The sequence below is a fragment of the Zonotrichia leucophrys genome, chromosome 7, assembly GCF_028769735.1.
Source record: "Zonotrichia leucophrys gambelii isolate GWCS_2022_RI chromosome 7, RI_Zleu_2.0, whole genome shotgun sequence".
NCBI lineage: Eukaryota > Metazoa > Chordata > Aves > Passeriformes > Passerellidae > Zonotrichia > Zonotrichia leucophrys.
Window position 1 is genome coordinate 25263543 of NC_088177.1, and position 26331 is coordinate 25289873.

At 38.9% G+C, this 26331-nt stretch overlaps 2 protein-coding genes and 1 long non-coding RNA gene across 10 annotated transcripts in view; 1 reads left to right on the forward strand and 2 right to left on the reverse strand.

Annotated features, from left to right (window-relative positions):
• PDK1 (pyruvate dehydrogenase kinase 1) lies at positions 1 to 11504 on the reverse strand. 3 transcript variants are annotated; one of them, XM_064718021.1, is made up of 11 exons: positions 11247 to 11504; positions 7982 to 8123; positions 6442 to 6513; positions 5773 to 5957; positions 5398 to 5487; positions 5032 to 5109; positions 4348 to 4424; positions 3573 to 3671; positions 2523 to 2633; positions 1227 to 1340; positions 1 to 1105 (listed from the first exon to the last, which is right to left on the reverse strand). In XM_064718021.1, the coding sequence occupies exons 1-11, from the start codon at positions 11362 to 11364 to the stop codon at positions 965 to 967; spliced, it is 1227 nt and encodes a 408-aa protein (XP_064574091.1). In that variant the 5' UTR covers positions 11365 to 11504; the 3' UTR covers positions 1 to 964. The 3 variants fall into 3 exon arrangements, with proteins under 3 accessions (XP_064574091.1, XP_064574093.1, XP_064574094.1); XM_064718023.1 differs by lacking the exon at positions 11247 to 11504 and adding an exon at positions 10904 to 11067; XM_064718024.1 differs by lacking the exon at positions 11247 to 11504 and adding an exon at positions 10732 to 10815.
• LOC135450158 (uncharacterized) overlaps positions 11501 to 26331 on the forward strand; it is a 22040-nt gene continuing 7209 nt past the window's right edge. Inside the window, exons 1-3 of the long non-coding RNA XR_010440966.1 lie at positions 11501 to 11694; positions 18242 to 18298; positions 19527 to 19674. This is a non-coding gene — a long non-coding RNA (uncharacterized LOC135450158). The remainder of the gene's footprint in view (positions 11695 to 18241; positions 18299 to 19526; positions 19675 to 26331) is intronic.
• The window catches only part of ITGA6 (integrin subunit alpha 6), a 37155-nt gene continuing 29589 nt past the window's right edge, over positions 18766 to 26331 (reverse strand). For 4 of the 6 annotated variants that reach the window (XM_064718020.1, XM_064718018.1, XM_064718016.1 and 1 more), the window contains 9 exons: positions 26175 to 26254; positions 25942 to 26019; positions 25739 to 25841; positions 24981 to 25154; positions 23879 to 23977; positions 23386 to 23496; positions 23204 to 23302; positions 22747 to 22872; positions 18766 to 19578 (listed from right to left, as the gene is read on the reverse strand). In XM_064718020.1, the coding sequence (XP_064574090.1) occupies positions 19420 to 19578; positions 22747 to 22872; positions 23204 to 23302; positions 23386 to 23496; positions 23879 to 23977; positions 24981 to 25154; positions 25739 to 25841; positions 25942 to 26019; positions 26175 to 26254 (1029 nt within the window). In that variant the 3' untranslated portion in view covers positions 18766 to 19419. Of the gene's footprint in view, positions 19579 to 21174; positions 21305 to 22746; positions 22873 to 23203; positions 23303 to 23385; positions 23497 to 23878; positions 23978 to 24980; positions 25155 to 25738; positions 25842 to 25941; positions 26020 to 26174; positions 26255 to 26331 lie in introns of all 6 variants that reach the window. The other 2 variants (XM_064718019.1, XM_064718017.1) reach the window with 1 other exon arrangement.

Below are 26331 nucleotides of genomic sequence, written 5' to 3' on the forward strand. Positions count from 1 at the left end.
TATTTTCAAAAACTTTTAATTTACTTACTTTACTTACTCCTGAGAAGGCAGTTTATACTGTCAAAGTAATAGAGATGCCCTATTACAGACAAATTTTAAGAATCTGTTTATTAAAATAGTTTCATTTACAGCTGTACCTGACATACCCAACTCTGGGATCTTACAGAGGCTAGAATGTTGATACTGCATTTTGGTATGACCTATAGAAATACAGCAAATGCAAGACTAAGATTTCTCTACTGTACACAAGCCAATGCTATTTTTTAATTCACAATGATCAGGGCAAGGTAAGTTTTTCACATCTATTATATATTCACATTACAACCAAAGAAATAGAACTGATGCCACCACATACCTGAGATACATTATACCAGTAGTAGAAGTTAAAAATGCTTTTAAAAAACTTTTATCCTTACAGAGGTGTGATTTCTACAGCTGAAAACACCACCTTAATGTAGGCAGTGTATGTAGGCAACATATCCAACTTTGCAAAATTAAGCTTCAGCATGCTTAAGATAAAAGAAAGTGCCATACAGTTTCAAAGGTATAGCAATGAGCTCAGTATTTCTTACACAAATTTTTCATTAATCTGTAGAATTTTATAATGGAAGAATGTTCCAGTGAGCTTTTTTAATAGTTTTTCTAATAAAATTATTTTTAAATAATACAAATTAATACCAGATGTGATAGCTGTGGCATTGATCCCTATAAAAATCAATATATTGCTCCTTTGACTTAGCTCTGAAAGCAATCATAAATAGAAAGTGAAACAAATGAAGTATGACCTTTTTTTATATGTGCATGTTTGGGGGTTTTGGTGGCTGTTGTTTTTTTATTTCAGAAAAGCCTCATTACACTCAAATTTAGAATTACTTTCACATATCAGAAGTGGCTCAAAATCATAAATCAGGTCTTCTAAATTCCCTTTACAGACAAACCTACTTAGGAGCTGCTGAGGAAAAAGCTACATACTCCGAAAAGTGGTCATGTCCTTTGGCTCACTGCTTGGCACACACCAGTCATCAGCTTCATGGTTTGCTTTATAATGTTTCCAGGCTGCTTTGTTGTATACAGGGAGTCTTTCAATTGATTCTGTTGATAAGGCCTGTAAGGAGAAAAGGCTCTAGCTGATGATTCTTTTTAATTGAAGTTACCATAACAGAACAAGGAGTTCCATTAGCAGTTCAGATTAGAGCTGCTGATAAGAGTAGAGTGTTACATCATACCTTGATGTAAATAACTGCATCTGTACCATAGCCTTCTAAGGAATACAGTTTCAGGTCTCCTTGGAAATACTGTGCATACAGACGTGATATGGGTAAGCCATAACCAAATCCAGCCTGACCAGGAGAAAACACTTCCATTAATTGCATTAATCAGCGGCATTTTCTGTTTAAACTTAATAGGTAAAATACACAAACTAAGCATGATGTTTGACAGTAACAGGAGTTCAGGTGTTAACTATTATGCCCTCCCCCAAGCTATTATATACTCCAAAACCAGAAGAATGCATGAATGATTGTGATCATGAGAAAACTGTTTGATTCCTTTGTCAGGCAGGGCTGGTAGGTAACACTTCCTGCATTATGGCAGCTTTTTGAAGAGATGCCATTGGAGAACACTCTGCTGTGTGTCTGCACCACGCTCATGGAGCTACTAATCTTAAGTACTCAGAGTTCTTAAGTCAAATACACACCATCATCAGAATATATAAAAAGGGTTCAAGACATATAATCTGTGACTTTGCAGCTTATACTGAAATTCTACCAAGCCCTGGCTGCAGTAGCAGGACAGAGCCCTGAAGTGTTAAGTGTGATTTTTTTGTTTAAACACTAAATATTTTGTTTAAATACTAATTTTTGTTTACATTTTGGAGATAATCTCTGAGAGTGTACACAACACTCCTCTGTAAAGATCTTATGTTTAGTAAGTTGCAGAGTCATCTATATGCAGAACTACATACATTTTTAAATGATGCAAGGTGGGAGAATAAATACAGGAAAGCTGTTCAGAGATTCTAATTTCTGAGAGCTTAGGCTTCATTTCTTGTGCATTTATTACACTCACATGAGACCAAAGTGGATTCTTCATATACCCTCTCACATCTTTGTACCTTCATCCTTGCTAGGGGTTGGTACAATGGACTACACAATACAAATGAACTATGGCCTTGATCTAAAGTCACTGCTACAATTATTCTTCCTTTCATTCAGTGGCTACAAATAGAATTCTGAATCTTGCTCTCACTGGATTGTGCAGCATAGCTAAGTATTCTGCTTGACGTGGCTGATTTTTAGATTTAGTAGAGAAAAAGAGAATCTTGAACAAAGGTAAATAATTTTTGGCATTTTATGCCATTTTTCAGTTATTTTTTGAAAAATACTTTAATTAAGCTTGAATTAAATAAAATTCAAATATTACTCAATGTAATATCTATAAAATCAGCATTTCATAGTTTTAGCTAAATGGTTTTTGTGACAATTCAACCTATCCAGGATGCCATGGTATAAATTCTTGCATACCAAAGGTGTAGCTCGTGATGTCTCAACACGAGGACGTGGTGCTGTTGAATACATATAGTTGAACAGTCTGTCAATTTTCCTCATAGGAACACCACCACCACGGTCACTCATCTGCAACACGAAGGAGCATTTAGCTTTATATCTATGAATACACTTTTATAAAAGACAGCTTCTCTCAAATAATAAGCCAGAAAAAATTACAGTAAAGTATTATTTGAAGGCGTAAGTTACAGATTTTCCTACTAAGTTACAGATTTTCTTTTAATTCTCATCTTCAACAATGACCAAAGAGAAATGAATCCTTCCCTTTCATCCTTTATTCAAACCATTAAATAAAATACTGCCATAAGAAGCATTCATAATCTCTTGGAGAAAAGGAAATTCTGCTTGAATTGTGCATTACTTTTATCTTGTTCATCACACACTTTTGTCTGAAGTCACTATACCTTTTGGCAAATGGTAAGTTCTCTGTGTATTTTATCTTTATTCCTCAAGAATACTGCCGTATTTAAATATAATTTACTAAAAGCTATTACGTGAAGGAGTAAGTCAAAGGAGTTATTTTACTACAGTTTAGTGAGACTTACGAAAAACACAGTGCTTGCAGCTGGTCTTTGAAATCAGATGGGTGATGTTCAGAAAAAAAGAAGCTGCAAACTGTACTTCAGGAGGTTTGTTTTGTGTGGAATATGTAATATAGTTTTCCCTTTCTTCAGTTCTTTCAAACCTGTATAGCTCTGTCATTGTCACTTAGAAAATGCTGATGTTACAATTGTATAAAGATGCTACTTTAGTCATGGTTGCTTCTAAGCTAGGCAAGACACAAGCAAGTCCAGGATGCTATTGCAGAGCCCTCAGTGTGACTGCAGCCTCTTCACGAGGCAGTGTGTGAAATCTCATAAGGGTTTTTCACTTACAAACATCATCACATACAATCTATTGATGGAACCAGATCACCAGCTCAAGTTACTAATATACTGCTCATGACAGGAAAGGAAAATCCTAATCAAAATAACTTTCAGAATAGTAAAAAAAAAAAAAAAAGAGTACCTTCACAGTTAAATCCTCATTTCCCAACGTGATTTGTACATGAATTGCAGGATAAATGCCTCGATCAGCATGATGTTCCATGGTGGCTCTCATTGCATTCTGTAATTTCCAAGTACAACTTAAATCCTATTCATTTTGTATATTAACTTAAAATATCTTTTAGTAGTTATTTTTATCATGTATTTAAGAATCAGAACAAATGTATATTGGTTTAGAATGGTTTTTTTTATATTCCTAGTTTATTCAGTATCAGTATATATTTAATTTATTATAATATTAAGACTTCAAATATTTAATTTTTTAAAGGAAACGTGAATAGTTTAATGTAAAGCATTTGTGTTCTAGAATTCTTTATAATGCACATAGTACATGCAATATGGCACAAAGTCCAAGAAAAGTCTAGGACTAAACTGCTGGAGAAAAGGTCTGTAGGACATGTTATGTATTCTACCAGATTTGAAAATATACAATTTATGGGATATCTAACTTGCTTCATTAACTAATGTCTTCATACATTTTAAGATTTAAGCTGTCTATTCAGAAGGTATTCAGTGGCTGGGTTAAAGAGATACCTCTTCCAAAGCTGTTCATTTTCTATGCAATTATTGTTTCTCTAATAGTACAGGGCAGCTGTGTTGCTGCAGTCAAATGGCAATAAGTTTGCACTTGCAAAATCACACTGTGATCTAGAATCAGTTTGAAAAGTCAAAGCAATACAGTCTCAGTAAACAAAGATGTAGGAAAGAATTGTGTAATTAATGGTAAGTGCACAGACCTTGAAAAGTTCAAAAACCATGTGATAGAGATGTGATGGCACATACACCACTTGCATAGGCTGTCCTGGTGATTTAGCTGGAGAGAAGAGAGTGCAAATAACTAAATGGCAAATGAGATGTCTTTATTCATTCCCACAGTAATTCAGAATGTGAATTTGTATTGTTAAATTTAAAGAAGGAAAATTTAAACAGAAATCTTTTGAAAAATTGTATGTTAATTAAAAGTCATAATCAAGATTTTCAGATGTTGCTTGCTGCTTTAGAAATTAATCTTAAAACCCACTATGGGATCACTGAGTAGGGCATATCATATCATGTTTTCAAACAACCTCCTCATAGGTATCACAAAGATGGAACAGAAAGTCTTGTATAAATCTTTAATGTGTCACAAGAAATGCAGAGAGGGTGAGATGCAGTAATGTCAGGTGAAGAAACATGAAATCTTAGCAAGGGAAGGAGCCTGCTAAAATTTGTTGTATCAACAGCTGTAGAATCAAAAACTTCTACTCATGTCAGTTTTCTGATTAAAGGGAGGAATGGGGAAGGCATTCTGCCAGATTTAAAAAAACCCAGTAGATACAGAGAACACATGAACTATGTGAAAAGCAGAACATTTCACCACCAGCTCCTTTGGAAGAAGCCATCATGATGTTCAAGAGTATGCCTTGTCCACATTCACTTACAATTCAACTCTTCAAGGATAAGTTCTGGAGAGCTCATGTAATATAAATCACAAAGGCTCTTGGCATTTTCGTAGCCATCTATAATAAAGAACACAGGAAGTTACATTTCCCCCTCCCACCTTTTTTTTTCTCCTTTAGAATCTACAAAATAAAATTTTTTAAAGTACTGTGCACTGTCAGGGAGATTTGTACTTTTCAAAAAAACTACTGCATTTATAGGAAAAAGAAACAAAATTGTATTTCATGTCCAATAAAACTTCTGCTCCTGGTAGGCAAGAACAAAACAATATATGCATATTGGGATTGTATTTACTCTTAGTAAGGACTCCCATGTAAGTTTTCAGGATTCTTATTATCTGAATTTACCTTTAATAACTTCAACAACATTGCAGTTAGGATCGATGCTTCCAATATGTTTTGGATGAGCTGGATTAATTTTCCCACCAAACAGTAAAGCTGCCAAAAAAGAAAACATAATTTAATATCCAGTGTAACTTTATAATTTTAGTTTGTGTCTTCCATTTTGCTAAATAAAAAATTTACAGACAATCTATAACTTCAGTCCTCACCATACTGAAAAGCCTACTATTAATAAATATTTTAGGAATTGTATGAAGAATGAGTTATAAACGGCAAGGCAAATAGTATACTCCTAAGTGGCACCTTAGTACATATTAAGCACTTAAAGGAAAATACAGCTGACATGGTACAGACATCCTTTGCCCTCCTTTCGACACTTACAGTGCTGATTAAGGAGCATTCTGATTGAAATGCGACTCATGTAGAAGCGGTCTAAGAAATACTGCACGTTCTGGGAGGTCACTGGATCGATGCCAAAGCTCTCCTTGTATTCTATCACTCCTTGAGCCATCGTAGGAATGACATCATTGTGGCGATTCCGGATTTTTATCACAGTGTCTGTAAAACTAAAACGAATTCATTGTTACTATTTCACTTTCAAGGGAAATTCATCCTCCAGCAAACAGTGCCTGTCTACAAAAATGAAGACTTACAAAAATACCACATCTGCCTGCTGCAGTAAGAAGGCAGGTCAGTGTTTTACAGCACATTTCAGTTGACTAGCATTGAAACAATCAGTAATCCACTATTTTGAATGTTTATAAAATTATTATTTATTTATTATCTTGATTCTACCAAGAGAAAGAGAAAACTGTGCTAACTGTTTTCATGCAGAACAACCCATGCCTGTCAAATGGCACTTATGGTCAGCCAGGACAGACCAGAGCATTCTATAGAATGACATTATGCTGAAGTGCTTAATTTCCTGGTTTAATGTACCCTGCAATTCTTCTGTAAAGATTTGAGATAGGAAATTTTTTTTCAGCTATTATTTTTCTGCCAATTCTCCAATACAATATTAACAAGATATGTGTGATAGCAAAGCCTTACCTTTGAACAGCCCCTGAATCTTCTGAGCTTCTGTCTTTAAAGTCAAGAATCTCCTGAAGACTTTGGACATACCTTTCAATGAAACAAAGAGGATAAAGATCAATTCTAATATGTCTCCCCAGATCTCTCTGGTTAGCAGTTTGTGGACTTGCAATGTTGCATTTTTCCAAATCATTCTACCTGTCTCCTTGTGAATTTTGTTAGCTTCCTTTGAATCCATTTATGATGTTTTCTTCCAAAATTTCCAGAGCAATGCATACCACAATTTAATTAGAATGCATAAAATATCATCTTTGTGTTTTAAACCCAGTAGGTGATCACTTATTTGCAGCCCCTGCGTGTTCCTGTTAGTAGAAAAATCTTTCCATTTGTGCATGATTTAAGTATTTCTGCCATCCCTTTCCTTAGACACGTATTTTCCAAGCTGAAGAATTCTATTTGGTTTCTCCTCACGTAGAAATTGTTCCAACCCTTTGATTATCCCTCTTGGTCTTTTCTGTTCAGGATGGAGCTGCATGCAATTCAGGGGAATAATGGGCTAACACAATATAGTGGTACAATTATATTCCTACCCATTGGTTATTTAGTTCCTAATACTATTTTCCTTCTTGCCATCAACTGACATATGCAGAAAAATATTCCCAGTAGCATCAATATTTCTTTTCCCATTGTAAGGAAGCAAGCACACAGGAGAGGAGGTTCTTCCCTGTGTTCTACTTTGCATTTGCCCAAATTGAATTAATTTCCCATTTAATCAGTGTCATCTAGTATCATGAGAATGTAAGCATTTGTGTTTCAGTAAGAATTCATTAAGCTATCTTCACTGATAGCTCTTTTCATATTCAGTCATCTAGTCAATCCCACTTACTGGCAGATTTTGGCAGATAACTTTAAAAGCCTTTACAGAAATCCTTGTACCTTTAGCAGTTGCCAAGCAATCTCTTTGTTTTGCTTTCATCTTTAAAAACTTTATGCCTAAGTTCCTTACTTGGAAGCAAACTTTACTTTTCAAATAATGTCTTTTTTACTTTAATACTTCCATGTTCTCTCTGTTGTTTTATGTTTTTGCTTTGGGAATTTCCTATTGCTTTTTCTTCATATTTTCTATACCTTTACTCTCAGTCTGCAATAACCTGTCTTGTAAATGGTTTCTATTATGTTTTGCAAACATTTTGTGCCTTAGTTTGCTTCTGTTGTTTTCTTCAACTAGCTTCTTCACTATTAGGTAAGTTCCCTATTAAACACTCTTCTGGTGGATTTTTATATTAAAAAAAAAAAATTGATTCCTCATACATGAGTGTGTGAAATACTTAATGATTTTTTAATTCCCTTGGGGTTCTCTAATTGCTCCTTAATGCTTTTTTCCCACATCTGTAAATTTAGTTTCTGATCACACTGGTATATTTAGCATCTCAGTATTAATACATGATGTTCATGCACCAAGCCTATGAATGTCCTTTCAGTAGAAGAGAGTGACTTCCCCCCACCTGTGTATCTGCAGGAGGTCACCCTGCAAGGAATGGAACGTCACTGTTCTTACCAGCTCTGCACCAGCTGAACTGAAGGTGTTCTCAGGAGGTTGTCTGGAAGCAAGCTGATTTCCTTCATTATGTTAGCCAACCTCACCGGCAGCTCTTGTCGCAGAAACATAAATGAAGTCTTTTCACAAGCATTTTCAGACCCTAAGACCAATATGACATCAGAATGAAGTCAATACTATGGCAGAGAACTGCACGAAATTAATTTCTTACATAAGAGGCCTATACCTTGATTTCAAAGCAGACTCCACCAGGCTGTTTCTTTCATGGCAGCAGCCCACTTGTATTTCAAAATCTATGGCATACTGAAACCTTCCTGTTGCAGTAATGAGAATCTTCAAAATATGAACAGAAACTAATGCAACAGTTACAGACCTATACTGTTCAGCTTTAAATGTGGCTTCTATCCATGTATATTGTTCATTTTATTTGCAGTAAACTCTAACCAGCACTGATCCAACATGTCATTCTGAGCATGTCACAGAAGCCAGTGAAACCAGCACAGGCAACTGTTTATGAGAAGGATGCTTGAAAAGTATCATAGTCCCATACACCCTGCTTTTCATCGCTGATCTTAGTGAATTACCGTAACTCATCCTCAAACGCTTTCAGAAAATAAAATCAGTAATAGAGATCTCATTTTCAACTAAATCTGTTATAGTTTAAATTCAGTCTTACAGGAACAGAAGTCAGGTGAACAAATTCACATGAATAGTGAGAAAGAAATTGAAGTAGGACAGCTACTCTGCTTAGCCATTAGGATACTAATACATTTAAATTTTTACATTTTTAAAAGCTGGAAGTGAAAATACTGCCTCTTTTGATAACTGACCTGTCCTTTTGTAAGAACAAGTGTCAACTGCGGGGGTGGCAATCAAATGTGGTTATTAAAATCAAGACCTGCTTGTACTCCCACAACGCTTGTTTTCCCAGGTGAGAAAAGAGGGTGCAGCATGGGGAAGAGACTAAGAAATGCTGCACTTCATTCTCAGCCAGACTTCTTTCTAGACTTAAAGACTGTCACATAAACAGCTTCTGAACTTCTAACCTGCCCATCTGCTGCAGTGGAGTGTGTACTTCAGGTCTGGTGTTTCACAACATGTATCTCCTACAAATCAACTCCTGTGTTACTGCTCAGTTCACTCCTTCCATTTGGCAAGGGGAAGTTGGGAAAGAAGATTAAAGGAAGGGATGAGGAAAGAAAAAAGGAAGCTGGGACTGCCTTAAACATGAAAAATTTTGACCACATTGATATAGAGCAGTTTACTTTAAAGCATGCAGACTCAGACACATAAACTACAGTGATGAAAGAATGTCAGTTAATTTAAAAAGTGAATAATTTACAAGAAATTCCTCCACAATGGCACTTACCAGCATTAGGCACTGTCTACACAAGATCTCTGCCTAGAAACCTTTCATTCTTCTCCCTACTCAGATTGCACAGGCATGAGTATTACTGGCCTTTCCCTTTTCTTGGGTAAAATTCCAAGAACAAATCAGATTGGAGGTATTAAGGTGTAAATACAATTGTTAAATGCCTCATTCTCAAAAAATTACATTTCACAAAATAGTTTTTGTATCTGAAGGCCTTCTCTTTGAATTTTGGGTCAAATATGGAAGGCAGTATACAGCAGGCAAATGACTCTCTTCCCATGTGCAGCTACAGTCTGTATCTAGGCAAAGAATGGATAAAACTCCTACAGAAAATACTGTGGTCTTATAACCCAAGACCAGACCTGAATTTGCTTACAGAATATTCCATTTTTTTTAAGTTAGCTTTACCAGATTTTATTATTTCCTCTTTGACTGTTCTCATTCCTGCAAAAGGAGCAAAAAAAAATCCTTAATGTAAACACCATCAGATTATAATGGCTACAGAATGTCTTACAGAGAAATATCGTCTCTGTGTTGCAGTCTTTGTTATTAGATTTTACTCTCTGTAAAGGATCTCTAAAGATTAAATCTGTAAGGATTAAATCCTTAAGCAAAAGAGAGGAAAAAATATTGTAGAAGTTTTCAAGACTACTTTTACCTTATGTTCAGGTACTAAGAGCAAAAAAGTAGCCTATATTTTGACACAAGGAAATAGTGTGCCTTGAAAATAAACATTGATTTTATGGTAAGCATTTTATCACTAATGGTAAAATAAGACAAGTCAAAGCAAACTGAATTGCAAGGTTCTTTGCTTAAAAGTACAGTGGCAACAGAACATATGGTGAAGTTCCTGTAGGAATCTGGAGTTTTAAATGTCAGATACATTTCATTGCACAAGTGAAACATTGAATAGATGGATGAACTGATAGCAGATAATTGTGAGAAAATCTTGTTTGTAAGTCTTCCTGCTTATTCAAAGTCTTGGGTTCTAGGATTAGTTGTCACTTGGGTTTTATTTGCAAAACTATAAAAAGCCATGAAACTATTGACTAGTTAAATATATAACACGTAAACATGTATGCACACCCTTGGGTACAGAAAATGAAACATACAATACAATGGCTCCAACCTCAGGCTTTGAAAAGATGTCTCAGTGTGACTTACACAACCTTTCTCTATTTGCTTTGAAGCAGAATAGAACAATTCCTGTGATCCCTTTTCTTTCCAAGCTGACAGTCAAGCCTGGAAGCATTAGAAGTGGTTTTGGCACTGAGTGTAAGATTGAGTATCCTGTTACTGATTTACTCAGTTTCAAGACTAGATTCCAAACCTCCAGGATGGCTCCCGGTGTCTGCATCCTGTTCCTTTTCTCACACACCTTTTAAAACGGCAACATTTGGCCAGGCTGTTTCTGTAGGGCACAGGCCAAGTGACAGAGCAGTGATGACTGTTCCAGCCCCTCGTGCCAGCTGAGGCTGAACGCTTCACGTGTTTGGCAGATGCCTTTAAAAGGCTGCGTGCTGCTCAGCAGAAGCCTTAACCAGTCTCACCTGTCTGAGTCACTGCTCTAACGCTACCAGTTGTCACAGCTGTTCCCATCCTCTCCCCAGCACTGCGGGCTCTGCAGGAAAACACCCAACTAGCCTGCTGGTGCCAAAAACTGGAGTTTTCAGCAACATTTCAACCTTGCCACAGTCGCGGTCTTCGGGAACGAGCCAACTGGGCTCCCTTGCCCCAGAAGGAAGCAGAGCCCTTTTCTGCCAGAAACGCAGCATTAACAGATAAGCAACAGCCGGGCAGCGCTGACGGGGTGAGGGATCGTGGCTGTCCCGCTCCTCACAGGCACCTGTGGGAGGAGGGGCAGCGGTCGAGGGCGGCTCGCCGAGGACTCACCGAAGTCCAGAAATTGCTTCATGGAGAGCGGCGAGGGGGAGAAGCGTGAGTAGAAGTCCACCTGCTGCGGGATGTTGCCCGGGGCAGCGCCGCGCAGAAGGGCGCGCAGCAGCCTCATGGTGCAGCTCTGTGCCCTCAGCTCAGCTCAGCTTAGCCCGGCCCGGCCCGGCCGCCATTTCCCGCCGCGCCGCTCCCCCGGCCCCAGCCCAGGCCGCGGCCGCCTCCGCCGCGCCGCCGGGAGGAGGTGCCCGAGGGGGGCGGCAGTCTCCGCCCGGCCCGGCCCCGCAGCGGCGCGGGGCGGGGGAGAGGGCGGCTCTGAGGGAGCGGGGCGGGAGGGCCCGGAGCTGCCTGGCGGCGCCTGAGGCGGACGCTCAGCTGTCCCCGGCGCTTCGAGGGCCCGACGGGAGGAGGCGACGCTCGCATCGCGGAGGAGCCCGGCCGCGCACAGGTACGCGACGTTACGGGTGCCGGGGCCGCCGCTTGCCCGGCGAGGGGCTGCGGGCGCGCCCTGCCCACAGGCGGGGAGCCGTGAGGGCTCTGGGTGCGGGGCCGGGACCGCAGGGGCCGCGGCGAGGCCGAGAGATGCCCGTGCACCAGCGGCTCTCGCTGGGCACTGCGGTGCCCGGGGCTCCCTCTCGGCCTGGGATGGAGCCGTGGCGGGGACTCGGCTCCCGGTGTGGGTGAGCCGCGGGCCGGAACGGGAACTGTAGAAACTCACAGAAGGGCCGGCGGGAGGACAGAGCCTCAGCCGAGGGCATCGGGCTTAAACAGCCGTGCGTCTTCTCACTGTGGCACCTGTGTCTGCCCGGCTGCGGTTTCTTTCAGTTACCAGAAAAAAGATAATCAAACAAAATACACAGAGGAAGAATAGGGCTTCTGCTTTTACAGATGCACTCCTGATCGGTCAGCAGTGAGCACAATATGTGTTGGTAGAAAAGCACTTGGACTGTGTGTCACAGTGAATTACTTTACTGCCTGTTCAAATGCAACATGTGAGGTACCAAACTGTGTATTGAATGGTTTATTGTCCTGCTCTGGTAGAAATATCTAGAATACTAACAAAAAAGGGGCCATTAATAGTGATTATAAGCATTTCTGATAAACTTTCTGCAGTGTAGATGTTAAAGACATCTTTGACACTAGGCTTTCATCTCCATCAGATCTATCAGCACAGATAAATTTTGGTAGCTTGAGCTAGGTGCCTCAAACGAGGGACCTCCAGACAAAGAAATCCCTGGGCAATTATTATTACAGTCTAAGCTGCACACAACGGTGTGGATCAATACCATAACAGAGTCTGGGCCCTTCTTGACCTTCATTGCTTTGCTGTTTTGTTACCAAGTGTTTGCCATGTGGTCATTTTCACATCCTCTTAGGTCTGTTTCTGTGGTGATTTCTGTCAGTTCTGTAGTCCATGTTATAATGTGGTTGCTCCAGCTATTAATATTTGAGTAATATTTCAGTTTTGTCTATTCTAACTATTAGTAATGTTTAGGCTGTTAGTTCCAGGTTTCACTATGATCCATCTTTGACTAATGCAATGTAGCCATATAGCTCAGCTTGCTATAACAATTCTAGCTACTTATGCCAAGCAAGCACTTAGCTACTTTCAAATAATATGAATTTTTCAATAATTCTACCTTTGTCTTGGTAAGCATACCTGCTTTAATAATTTAGTATTTGATACAGGTTTAACCTCATGCCCTAGCAGAGTTTGAAGGTAAGATTCACTCTGTTAGTGAGTAGGCCATAATTCACACCCAGGCACAGAGGTGTGTGCATCTATACCTGTGTACAAAGTTACTCTGCAAAGTTCCCCTTGAGTTCGGTGGAATGCATCAAATCCATTTACATTTCTCAGTGGGCAAGAGCTGCTCCTGCAGGGCTGTAGGGGAATGGACTTTTCTGTATGGCAGGCTTGAGGGGTCATGAGCTCCAGCTGGTGTCCCACCTGAGAGGTGCTGGTCACACCTGCTGGGATGAGGCAGAGTTCAAAGGGCCTCTCTTGGTACTGGGTCAGGAAATGCTTGGCTTTACTCAAAAATATATTTCCATCCTAGCCATAAAACAAGTTTTAAAGTGCTGGAAATTTTGAGGGAGAAAAGTCCAGTAGCAGTGGTGCAGTTTCATTAGCACTGCAGCTGAGGGAGGTGACTCCTGAAATCATAGAGCAGGCCTGAGGAGGTGTGGGAGGGAATGCACCATCACAACGCCCCCATGTCTGAAGTCAGTTCAGCTGCTCCACAGTCTGACAGTGTGGTCACCTCTTGCTTCTCTGCCTATAAACAGGTTAATGCTGTGTTCCAGTTGAAATTGGAGAGAAATTTTTGGTTACCTAATTATTATGGTTTTTGTTAAATGTTAATATGTATCAGGAAGGCCTCTTCAACAGTGCCATCCATCAAGTTATTCTCCACACTACACCATACTGAAATACTGTTCAATAAGAAGCATTATCCCAATTTACCTTTTGCATTTCAGTGGGCAAGGTGCCCTCATGACCTTCCCTTATAATTACTGTTAACAGTAGATTTTACCCACAATGAAGAAACATAGATAGTGTGGAATGTGCTACAGTTACCATATTGATTAAAATAAAGAAAAGAAGTGATGGTCTCCAGCCTGTGAGAACTTGCTGATGTGTGAATCAAATTTGGTTCATGCTGGCAATGGTTGCTCCTCTGAGAAGGATAAGCAGTCTTTTGATGGCTAACCTGATCTCCAGTGGAGATGTGCTGCTTATTTTTCCCAGTGCCATTCCTGAAAAGAGAGAATAACAATATTAATAGTGGATGATGCCCTGCATTCATTTCCTTTTTCTATTGTGGATTTTAGTATTCACCCCATATATTTATTAAATCAACTTTTCAGTATTGATTGGTTTCCTGCCTGGTACCTGTGACTTGTCTATGACATGAGAGAGGGGATGGATATCCTGTGGCATCCACTAGAGCAGTTCTGATACAGCAATCACGTTAATCCCTTCAGTGCTTTGTTGGATTCCTCCCATTTACAGTTGCCTTGTTTGTTGTTCATGTTGCACTGAAATACAGAAAACATTTGATTCAGCCAGCCTCCAGATGCAGTTTCCTGAACTGCACCAATACTGAGTGAGAATGAAGCAGGATTAGACTGGTTTTTTCATCTGGTTTGTAATGCATACCTTAATCTTTATGCTGCAAACTGAATGGCGGCTTCTGCTCTGGCCAGGGAGTGCTGGCTAATGGGGCAAACAGCTTGTCTGGCTCTGCAAGGCTCCTACAAATACAGCTTGTTGGCAGGTTTGCTCATTGCTGCTTGTAGGCCACTCCTGGAACACCAAGGAGGAGCTCATGCTGCTCAAGTTTGTAATAGTTTGGAACTTGTACTTGAGAATTGCTGTGCCCAAAGCCACTTTATGATGGCCTCAGCTGTGAGCCAGCACTAGTTTAAAGCAGTGCTTACAAGCAGTACATGGAGTCTTTGTAAACTGTTGCAATTTCTTATGATGGCTCTGGATTGGCTTCATCTTTTAGATGGGTATATTACTGTGGTGTTTGGTGTTTCAGCTTTACAGAAATGCCTTCAAAACTGGCCTTCTGCCTAAAGTTATCTTTGGACAGCAGTCCCCGGGCACAAGATGTGGCAAAGGCTGCCAGAGATTAAATAAATCATTGTGCATTGGAAGCTGGGGACCATTCACAGTCACGTAAACAGAGAGCACTTTTCTTAGAAGTTGTGCAGGATGAGCAGTCACAGAATTAACTGGATAAAAGAATGGTGGATAATTCTTTCAATGCTGTTTTCAGATAAGAACCTCTCTATTTACCTAAGGGTGTTTCCTCATCTTGTTTAAACAATCGATCAGATCCTGATCCATGTAAACATGTTTTGTTAGAATATTGGAGAAAATTTTGAATGCTCTTTCTCTCCTAAAACCTGTTTCTCTCATTGATGGTTTTCTAGGAGCTTGCTCTGATATGACCCAGTGTGACACTGACCAGAGCTATAATGTATTAATTTCTGTGAATTTTTATGCAAACCAAAAAGCAGAAATGTATTATTTTCATTATTTTGCATTTTTCATTCTTTCATTCATGCTTATTGGTGGTGTTGAAATTCTGATACATCTGGATCAATAATTTAAATGGGACAGAACAATTCAGACCCCAGAAGAACTGAAAACACAATGTTTAGTTGAATTTCAATTTTATTTATTTTTTAAGATCTAATACTGCAGAGGGATAGAATACATAGTTAGCATTGTGTATCAGCGATGAGAGGGATTTATCTTGGTCTGCAGCAGCAAGGACACCTCTTGCAAAAATCTGTTCTCTATGTTTTCTGGGATATTTGAGGCAGGTAGGGCCCTGAAAAGGTGCTGCTTGCAAACAAACATTTTGCAGAGCTAGAAAAGGAAGAAAGGGGTCTTTCTTGCAATATGAAAAATGCAAACTGCAGGTCCCCAACGCCTTCATAGTGACAATGTCACACCTTGGCTGGGGTTTAAGGCCTGTTACAGCAGCAGTCTTTTGGGATAAGGAGTTTTGTGGTGTTTTTTTTACAAGGTTAGGACTCAGCAAGGTTTATGAGCCTGTAAAAGGTGTATAGTATGAATCATGACTCTGGGGCCTGGAAAGATAGACATCGAAAGGTATCTGAGGACTGGAATAAAAAACTAAAGCAACCGGTTCCACAATCCCTGGAGGGAAAGACACTCGTGCCCTTGCTGTGCCACACAGCCCTGCTGGCTGGTGAGGCAGCTGAGGCACGGCCGAGCTGGCTCAGAGCACTGCCTGCAGCTGCCTGGCTGTTTGTCACAGCTTGGTCTCCCGGCCTCTGCAGACCAACTGCTGACACGCTGGCTTTGTGCTGGGAAAAGCTACTGCAGCTGTTGAACATGAGCAGCTCCCTGGCTGTGTGCAGTGTGTGCAGGGAGGACACGCTGCAGCCATGACCATCAGCATTGCAACAAGGCTGCTTTATGGGCATGGGGGTCCAGTGCCCCTTTCAGGAGTTTCTTTTACCTCATGTGCTGATTCTTGATTTGTGTCCAACTGAGCACCTTGTTGCCTTTTCCACATATAACTTATGGACAGGTGGCTACTGGAACTGAGCTGTGGTGGTCCCTTAAATTGAAAGGTATATTCTCTTATAAGGTGTCTGCTGTGCTGCAACAGTTAAATGTATGGGAAAGCATTGCAGTTTTTCACTCCATTTCTTACCTTGGACTATGTAGAGTGTGTATATTTTTGTATATATAAAACACACATTATATATAGTGAACACTAAGTTTTATGTATCACATATATGCATACACTTTGGACACATACCCTATTAGAGTGCTGCACCACTGTATATATTGTATAGACTACATCTAGTACTATTATGTGTATGGTATATATGAGCATACATATAAAGCCCAATATACTAGATTTGCTCAAAACTTACTATGATCAGCTACTTAACTGCTCTGACAATTGATATTTTGTCTTCTTGTAGACAAATGTTTGTGGCCAGCATGTAGAGTAATTGCTTAGTAAGAGCAGGTTGAGTTCTTATCTTTGAGATGTGCTGAAGGGTCTAGCGACACCTTCTGGGTCTAGTTCTGGAAGCTGCTTGGCCTCAACACCAAGGAGTGGCCTAGCATATATCCAGCTAATCTTTTTCTTTGGGCTTTGTTGCATCAAAAGGCCGTTCAGCAACAATGAGTAAAAGCATCCAGTGAGGGCTAATATCTTAGAGGTGGAGCCACATTTTGCCTGTTGGGTTTGGGGGGATTTTTTCCCTGCATAACTCTGGCTTTTCCATAGGGCTTTTTTGGTGGACTCTCTACTACCCTGCAATTGTGTTTTATCAAATTTCCACTGCTAAAAATAGCTATGCAAAATCCTTGACCAATTTTGGGGGATGTAGCCATCTCCACTACTTACTCAAATACTTGCCTGGCACTATTTAAGAGGATTTCTAGGAGGCTGCTTGCATGGAAGGGCTCTGGGGCAGCATGAGAGGGGAGCCGTGTCCCGGTGGGAGCTGGCACAGGCTCTGACTCCTGCCCTGCTGGCAATGGCAGCAAGCAGCTGAGAGCCTGAGGCTGTGCCTCATCTCTGCTGCTCCTTATCTGCCCCTTGCATGGAGCAGGGCAGTGCTGGGACAGAACCTGTTAGAGCCTGCCACTTTCAGCCTCTTCTTCTGGGGAACTTAGCTGTGGCCACCTCCGTTAAGTATGATACAATCACTATTACCAAGACCATCTTTAATTTAAAAAAATTTATTTCACACTTCTATACAAATATCCACAGGTAATTTCTAATCATGGAATGATGTAGCATTCTTAGCTGGTATAACAAAGTTTGAGATAAAAATATACCAGTGATGTGACTTATTTTTTCAAGAACTTTAACGCTGCTAAGACATTCATGTTCTTAGATGAGGGCCACAATCTGATTTTATACTCAGGGGTATTTCTCAAGCTTCTTAGCCCCTGATTAGCCTGGCTTCTGATGCTGCTGAGCCTTTAAGCAAATAAGCTAAGATTCTAAAAGATATTAATACATAATTAATTATGTATTATTATCTAAAGATATTAATACATAATTATGTAAGAGTTTATAAAGTCAGGGTCATAACACACTGAGATTCTCTAGTTTAATAGACTCACCTTAGTTAACACTAAAGGTAACTTTTTAGGTGACCACACCTTCCAAGAAGGTACATTCAAAGTTAGCAGTAAAAATAAGACATTTGACAACTGCCCTCCTAGCAGGTTTTTACCCTATGAGGAGAAAAAGTACCAAGAGGTTTTTGCATAGTTCATAGTACAAGCAATTAACATGCATACTTTTTGAGCAGAATTTTGTTCCACATGGAATACACAACTGTGAACTAAATCTTTGTTCCTAAATAGTACCAAAGCTTTAGAATATGGGTAAAAAAGTAAACTCTCTAAATCATTTCTCAGTTATGTTACAATAACCAATTACTAATAACATGGTTCTGCTTTTATCAACATTCAGGTATTCAAGATGATTCAGTAGTCTCAACGTGGATCAGCTCAGATCCTGACAGTTAAGGTAAGTAAGGCATCTCCAGCCTCCAAGTGCTCTACAACAGCTGCAGTAGTCAAGGCCTTCTGCCAACCAGGAAGTCCTTGTGAAGCTGGAAAGAGGTTTCCAAAGGACTTTTCACTTTCTTGCAGTGAGGATAAAATGGTATCTAAAACATTACTTCACTTTGGTGTCCAAACTGTTAAACAGTCCACAGTAGTATACAAATCATGTTACAGGACCTGATGTTACAAGCATCAGGAAAAGAAAGCACCCATACACATCATTTGCATAAATATTTACATTTTAGAAAGCATTGGCACCTTCAGTGATTTATTAAAATGCGGTGAAAGCCTCAGGTCTCATAATCTGAAGTTCAAGCACAGAAACATAAAAACCAGAACAATGGTTTTTAAAATTCAGTAGTCTTCAGCCTACCAGTTAGTCAAAGACAATGATTTATAATAAAAATAAATACAAAAATGACTAAAATATATATATACAGAAAGTACATTTAATATTCAAGCCTCTCTTAAAACAAAACCTGTGTGTATTGTTGTGAACAAGAATCACACAATCTGATCTTAAAAAATAAAAAGCCCAAAATCAAGCAACATGACCCATTGCACATGTAATTTAAGATGATGCTTTTTGTTAAGCCCTAACTACTGCAGCAGGCAAGGGTTATGACTAAAGCAGACTTGCAGGTCTTCAGTTATACTTGAACAAAGTGTGATAAGGCCACTGTGTGTTTATAAAGCACTGTGCATTGAGGGAACAATGGAGAACTCATCTTGACCTTAATCATTCATGCCTTAAATAACTAGGAAGAAAGTCAGGATCACAGGAGGATCACATCTGCTGTAGTGGTTTTGCTCATTTTGCAGAAAAGACCCCCACATCAGCATAATATTATCTGAAGTGTGGGTTAGATTTAAGGGGGATGAAGAGGCAGCGTGGAAATTAAATAAGGCAAATGAAGTCTGTTGAAGCCATTTTAACTGTGCAAATAAAAGCTTCAATATAAGTAGTAATATCTACAATCAAATGGTGAATGTATATAGTGTTCACAGGTCTAACTCCATCAGTATTCCATGAATGAAAACCTTAACCTCTATCTGAACTTTGTGGATAAACAACATTTTTGCCTAAGAATAACTTTCATTTTCGTTCCATTTGGTGAACCACTGTTTTGTCTCAAGGTCTTGGCTTTTCCCGTCTTTGATCTGTCGCTCCTCCTTCCGAATTCTTACAGCGTGGTAGCGGGGGACACTGTCTTCGTACCTGGAGCGCCGGAAGAACCCGCACTGCGCACAGAAGGAGAACAACAGTTCAGCTCCAAGTTGCTGCCAAAGTACTACAACTGCAGAGGCAGTAAATTCTTCCATCACACAAATATGCAGGTAAGAAAATTGAAAACAAAAGTAGGTAGGCCAAAAATGTAGCATATTTAGCTGTACAAATGTGAGCCAGGAGGTCTGCATTAGCTGTTCAGCAGCAGTTAAAGACAAAGGGCATGCTCTGACTATCCGTGGTAATCAAATCCCTTAAAAATATTCCCTCCAGTACAAAGCTGTTCATTCATCTAATGAGGACATTTACTTCTACACACAGGAGAGCTGCTTCTCCTGAATCAAAGGCAGGTATGTACTTCAGTGTCTTCCTGTATGATGACATGATTCACCCTTAAGAACGTACAGAAAGACTTCCAGAACATTCAAAAAAAGTTACCCTAAGGGCCTTGGTTTTCATAGCACCGCTTCAGTTACCTGAACTAACTACACATATGCTGTGTTAGAAACATGAGTCTTGCTTGCCATTGGAAGTCGCCCTGGATGACACCTGTAACAGCTTCTCTGCACTCTGCAGTTTTTTATTCAAAGCCACTGTAAAACGTGATTGTGAATATCAAAGCATGGACTAAAATTGATTTCCAAAACAAAAGGGAGCTATGGCCACAATATATAAAGATCGTGAATGGTACACACTCAGCTTTACATCCTTATGGATCACTGATCATCCTTATGGATCAAGATTCAGGTTAGGAGACATTGTGCCATCCAGCTGTCATTAGATACTGCTGGGGGTAAAAACATGTTAAAGCAAGCAAGTTTTCTTCCACAGTATTTAGGGTGCTGGATTTTTTGGTTCTGTTTGGTCAACGGTTTGGAGGTTTCTTAATATTAGAACTGAGAACTGAATTTAAAAAAATTACAGTGAGCAAATACCAAATCTTCAGCCATCTCATAGTTTCATTAAACACTGTTTTGAAATAATTCATTAAGAATTCCTCTCCCCTCCCTTATCCCAAGCACACTCATGGATACAATATACATGCACATAAGTGGAATAAAGGTTGCTGGAAATACAAATCATCATTATCATGCATCTTGTAACTTCAGCAAAGTGTGTTCCTAGAGAAGTACCTTAGAACTCAAGTAAAACAGATGTTTCCACAGAAGTAAATTCTCATGAAAACCCTTCTCTGATGTAAGCAACGTGTACAGCATGCACTAAAGGTTAGTAAAGCAAATTTATGTATTGTTGCTGCAGTCTTATCTTTGCATCTTAACTCTACAGTGTTGATTCCCATCTTGCAAGCTTAAAGACTTACTTGTAATGGTAAAGCATAAATTAAAAAAAAAAAAATGAAGCCCATTGCAACAGATCACCATGTTTAAAAAAAAAAAAAAAAGAAAAAGAAAATAAAGCATTTTAGACCAGGGTAAACCTCTGTGTGTTCACATGCACCAAAAGCTGAAAATCTATCAACAGAAGGAGCAAGCAAGCATGATAGCTTGAAATCCAAAAGTTAATAGAACTTATGCAGAAAAAGCTTCACAGTTAGCCACTGCAACCATAGCATGTGCCACAGCTAGAAATTAAAAAATATCATCAGTTACCAATTACAGAAGTAGATCAGTACTATGCATCAGAAGTAAGTCTCTCTTTATCAGATGGCTGAGCATGGATCTCAGCCTTGTGATATGTGGCATCGTAATGATCTTTCTTATTTCTCTTGAAGAAACCACACTACAAGGAAGCAAGGTATTTAGTCATTTTTTGTGGACTGAAAGAAGTGAAACCTCTTAAAACCGACTTAAGTACGTCAACTGTCTTCCCATTATTCCTTCAAGGGCCAAAGAAACCAAACTAAAAAACTCATTACAAGAACTCAGCTGTTTCTAGATCTGAAAACTTCTTGGGCTAACTTGATCCATACAATAACAGAATAGAATAACTTATTAACAGAGTAACCTGAGACTGTTATTTCAGAGATATTTTGATAAATGTGTAGAGAATCTGTTTGGGGTTCTTTTAGGAAAAGCTACAATAAAGTATGTCCATAGCGACTGAAGGTAGCTGTGAAGAGCAGAAAGAACCCAATTACAGAAACCTGTTTGTGGACTCGTGCATGGGACAGACAAAACCACAGGGTGTAGAAGAAAACCAGTTACTGCTTTGGCCCCTTCAATACATGCTTTTGTCTTAAACCAATGATGTATCTGTCTTTCCAGCACGATGTTTGTCCTTCACAGAACAGCACAGTTTGTGTCATCAAAGCAGCATTTCTCACTGTGTGTGCATGTGAAAAATGTTTGTATTTTCATGCACAGTAAAACACTACTAGTTAGAACCTAACAGCCCACCCAGTATTCATTCATCAGGAGTATTTACAGGAGCAGCTGGGCATTTTTTACAAAATAAGGAAATCAGAACTATCCCATGGGAAGCAAATTGCAGCAAATAGCTCCTCAAAGCTAACTGCTGCAGTTTCACTGGGAAAAACGTAACAGATAGGATATTCTTCACCTCCTCTTCCTTAAATAACCTTCTGCTATCCAATAACAGCAAATACTACTAACCTATGAAAACTAAGAATGAAAGGATTGCTCTGTTATACTTGAGACCACAAATAACTGGCATTTTTACAAAGGTAATTAGAAAAAAGATACTTAATTTTTTCTTTTGCAAATAGTTAACCATTTGTTAGATCTCTTTATTTATTTCTTTAAGGTTTCTAATATAAAAAAGCAATAATAAGAAATTCACTAGCACACATGGCTATGTATTAATACTGTGCTTTTGGTTATTTTCATCTACTGTCAATTTAATGGTATTTCTCATGTTTTGAGAACTAAAACATTTCTAAATAGCTCACATGAAGTTTTACACCCAACTGCAGAGGCTCCCAATGGCTCTATCCGTCTGTATCAAACTATGGCCTCTGAACATTTGTCTCAAGTTTCATCTGGAGCTCAAAATACTTCCTTTTGAGGATGTGAAAATAGAAAAATTATGTAACAAGTCCGCCCGTACAACCATTTTAATTCCAAGTGTTGCAGAACTGAGAAATTGATAATGTGTGATTTGTGCAGTTTTGCCCTATTCTGAGTCCCAAATACTTAATTAGTTTGCTATCTTGTCAGTTATAGACCAGAAAATAAAAAATAACCAGATTAATAAAAGCTCACCTTCCATAGTAAGAATACCAAGAGTGCAAGCATGAGTATTCCAGCAAGGATAGCCACTGCAATGATCCACCATGGAACCCCTGTATAAAGGGTTACTGGTTTTGCAGGAAATACAGTAACACGCACCTGCAGGACAGAAAATGTGCATGTGGAAGGAGTATTTCAGAAGGTACATGTTTAATTAGAAAGCTGCAATTTATATAGTCTTACCTCTCCTCTAACAAAATGTCTTCTACAAAATGCTTTTAAAGAAAAGGTTCCCATTGGTATCATTTCAATATGGTAATTGATTTGTTCAACCCCATTAAAGGGTAAAAATTAACAATACTTCAAAACTCAGTTAGAAAGTTAAACTTTTAGCTAGTTTTGTTTTAAATTTGTTTCATTCCTGGTCTTTGGAGATAAGGCAGAACACCCACAACCATAACATGTGGTTAGCATTACACACTGAACCTACCTGAGCAACTTCATTTGTGAGTTTAACATTCTTAGCTGCAGCAGGAACACTGATAGAAGCCCTAACCACAATGTCAAGGTAATTCATTTTTGAGTATTCCTGTTCCAAAATAAAACGCAAGTATTAGACCCAGAACAGGAAAGAACTCTGACCTTTCAAGAAGGGCAGGTAAGAGGACTTACCTCCAGGAAGGTGCTGTTCCACAGCCTGGAACGCAGCACAATAGATGCCTTGCTGTCAAACCCCTTCAGGGGACACTTTATATCCACACAGCGTGCATTCATATTGCAGCTCTGCAAATGCACATTTCTACATGTGAGTAGGATCACATCTTCACAGATTGTTTAAACCTCACCCCAAGATTAAAAATGGGATTATATGCATTATACCTACATGCAAGAACCACTATCTGTTTGTACTGATAGCAATGGGAAAATACAATGAAGATATTATTACTTGCTTATTTTAAGGTAAGTAACTATGCAGATATTCTTTCCTAGTTCTTCCTCACAGTCGATGATCTAAATGTTTGAATTTTAAAAGCATCAATATTTGGATGTAAGATAAAAAGAAGGGAAAGGGATAATTTCTCTCACTCTGCCAAACTCAGAAAAGCCCTCTTTCGAGTGCTGAGGGAGGTATCTGACAAGAATAGAGCTGCTGCAATATCCCTACCAAGGTCTTGTATTTTCTTTCTGAGAATAAGGAGAATGCCTGGCCGTCTGTAATCTGCTTCTCGGCAACTTCACGCTTTCTTCTTGAGTTATGGGATTCCTACAAAGAAGAAAAAGTAAAAAAAGAAAAAGCAGTTTATCATAAGAATCTTTTAATTCATGCAAGCAGAGAAACTAGAGCTCAGTGTTTTCTTCTTCCAAAATCAGCACATGACTGATAGCATTATATAGCCCTACTTAACTACATTTACTGCTAAGAATAGAATTTGAGATTACCAAAAGAAAGGCCAACAGACTATTTTCTTTAATAGGGCAAAGGGAGGTTTAGATTTATAAAGCTTTCAATGCTATTTCCATTTTTATTTCTAGATAAGGAGTATTAATGGTACTCTTTTAAAAAAGAGTAAGAATGTGCTATGGTCAGTAGATGCAGGATTTTTTTTAACTGTATACTAATCACACTCCAAGTTAATATTAACTAATACAATTATCTGACAAAAACAGGTTTATGTGCATGCAGTTTTAATGGTGGAAAATAAAAATTCCTCCCATATAATCTTAAGATTATATGAAGAAAAAAATACAGCTTAAGTTTTAGGAAAAAGATTTTGCTAGACGGGCACAATCCAGGGCTGTGAAAATTGCTTCTGATTATAATTGTTATAAATAAATAAATTTAGGTTCAAGTTCCTTGTCTTCAGAAAAAGGACATGGAATGCCCCTAGGCTGGGAAGATATTTAGTGATTTGTTGTTTTTTTGAGTAAGAACTCAGATGCTTTTATTACTGAGCAGTTTTCAATAACACTGATGAAATTTGCTAGAACAGTCAGCAGTTTCATCCTGTATAAGAGCCTATGACAGCAGTGCCCATTGCATGAACAGTCATTGTGTCATAGCATCTATCCTTTAGCATATCAGCCTCATGAGCTGGTAAGAATTCTCCTGCTAGGCTTATTCACAGCTAACTGGCCCGGTACAGTGCTTGTGAGCTGCTTAAGACAAAAGGTAACTCCTCCTAGAGCAAGCTCTCATGGCCTACTCTCACTTGCTGCGGGTGCTTCCATGTTGTACCGATTCACCCACAGAACACGGGGTAACGTACCGCAACACGCAAACTGTTGATTTCACCCTCGGGTTGACAGGAGACTTTTTCCAAGCCTTTGGAGTCGATTTTCATCAAATAAAGCAGCCATTTGCCATTACTAATTTCTTTTGGCCACTGAATGTCCAGGGAAGCAGTGCCAAATGTTTTCAGTGGTCTGCCCAAGTTAGTTACCTATTAAAATAAACCTTCTTTAAACTGTGAAATACTTTTCAGAGGGATTTTCTTCCTGAAAACATTATTGATTTGGACAAGCTTTAAGCATGCAGCTAACAGGAAACTTAGATCAGATGAAAGGCAGTCAAAATAGTACAAAGACAAAGCATATACTAAAACTAGCATACTTGAGGAGCAATACATAGAAGGATTAGAATTCCCTAACATGAACTTTTAGTGGTTGATTTTTAGAAATTAATCTTCATGTGAAATGACAATTCAAATTTAGAGTTAACAAATCAGTCAGTTGCGTAAGTGAGGCAAACTGCAAGTTTCTGATGAACTCTGACACAGAGAACAAGCTCTTACTCTTGTAAGTCTGAAAGTGTTTTCCCAACCTCTTTTTTATAAAATTGATAAAATATCAACACCTAAATAAGCTTTAGTCCACAGTCAAACTGCATGTTCTGAACAGGAAGTTAGGTTTTTGGGCCAAAGAAAGCAAATTCCATTATACTAACTTTTTAAAATATTCATATGCATAAGCAAGAAGCTGTGCATTTGATTAAAAGCAGCTGTTGGCATCAATGTAAATTACTCACTCTGAATTCATACTCTATGAGGTTTCCAATATCATCTTCAGATTTCACTGCACTCTCACCAATGATGTTACCTCCAAAATATACCTGAGAAGGCTTAGCAACTCTGCTCAGGTGGGGGTGGGAAAGGAGAATAATCAGATTTTAATGAGTCTGAAGCACAACTGTCCCCAGACCCCCCAATCTGTCATGCTATCAACACTTACCCAGTGACTGATAAAAGCAATTCAAGAACCACTTTAGCACTGGCTGTAATTGGAGTCAAATTAGCTTGAGTGCTTGTTCTACAATGAAAAGGAAACAATGGTGTTTATTTTACAAATGTAGTGGGTTTCTCTCTACTCTTAAATTACTTCCGTGAATCAAACAAATAAATTCAAAACGTTTACAACTGTATATCAAAGCAAAGTGCAGGTGCACGCACACGAAGAAAACTTACGTTTCCAGCTTCAGGTTAATGTCTAGGTCTGTTGTATCAACATTAACCTTAGTGGTACTTAAGATCAGATAAAAGGTTACCTAAACAAGAAGAAAGATAATGAAATACATGAGCTCTTTAGAAGATATATCGATAAATGAAATGTTATAGAACATTT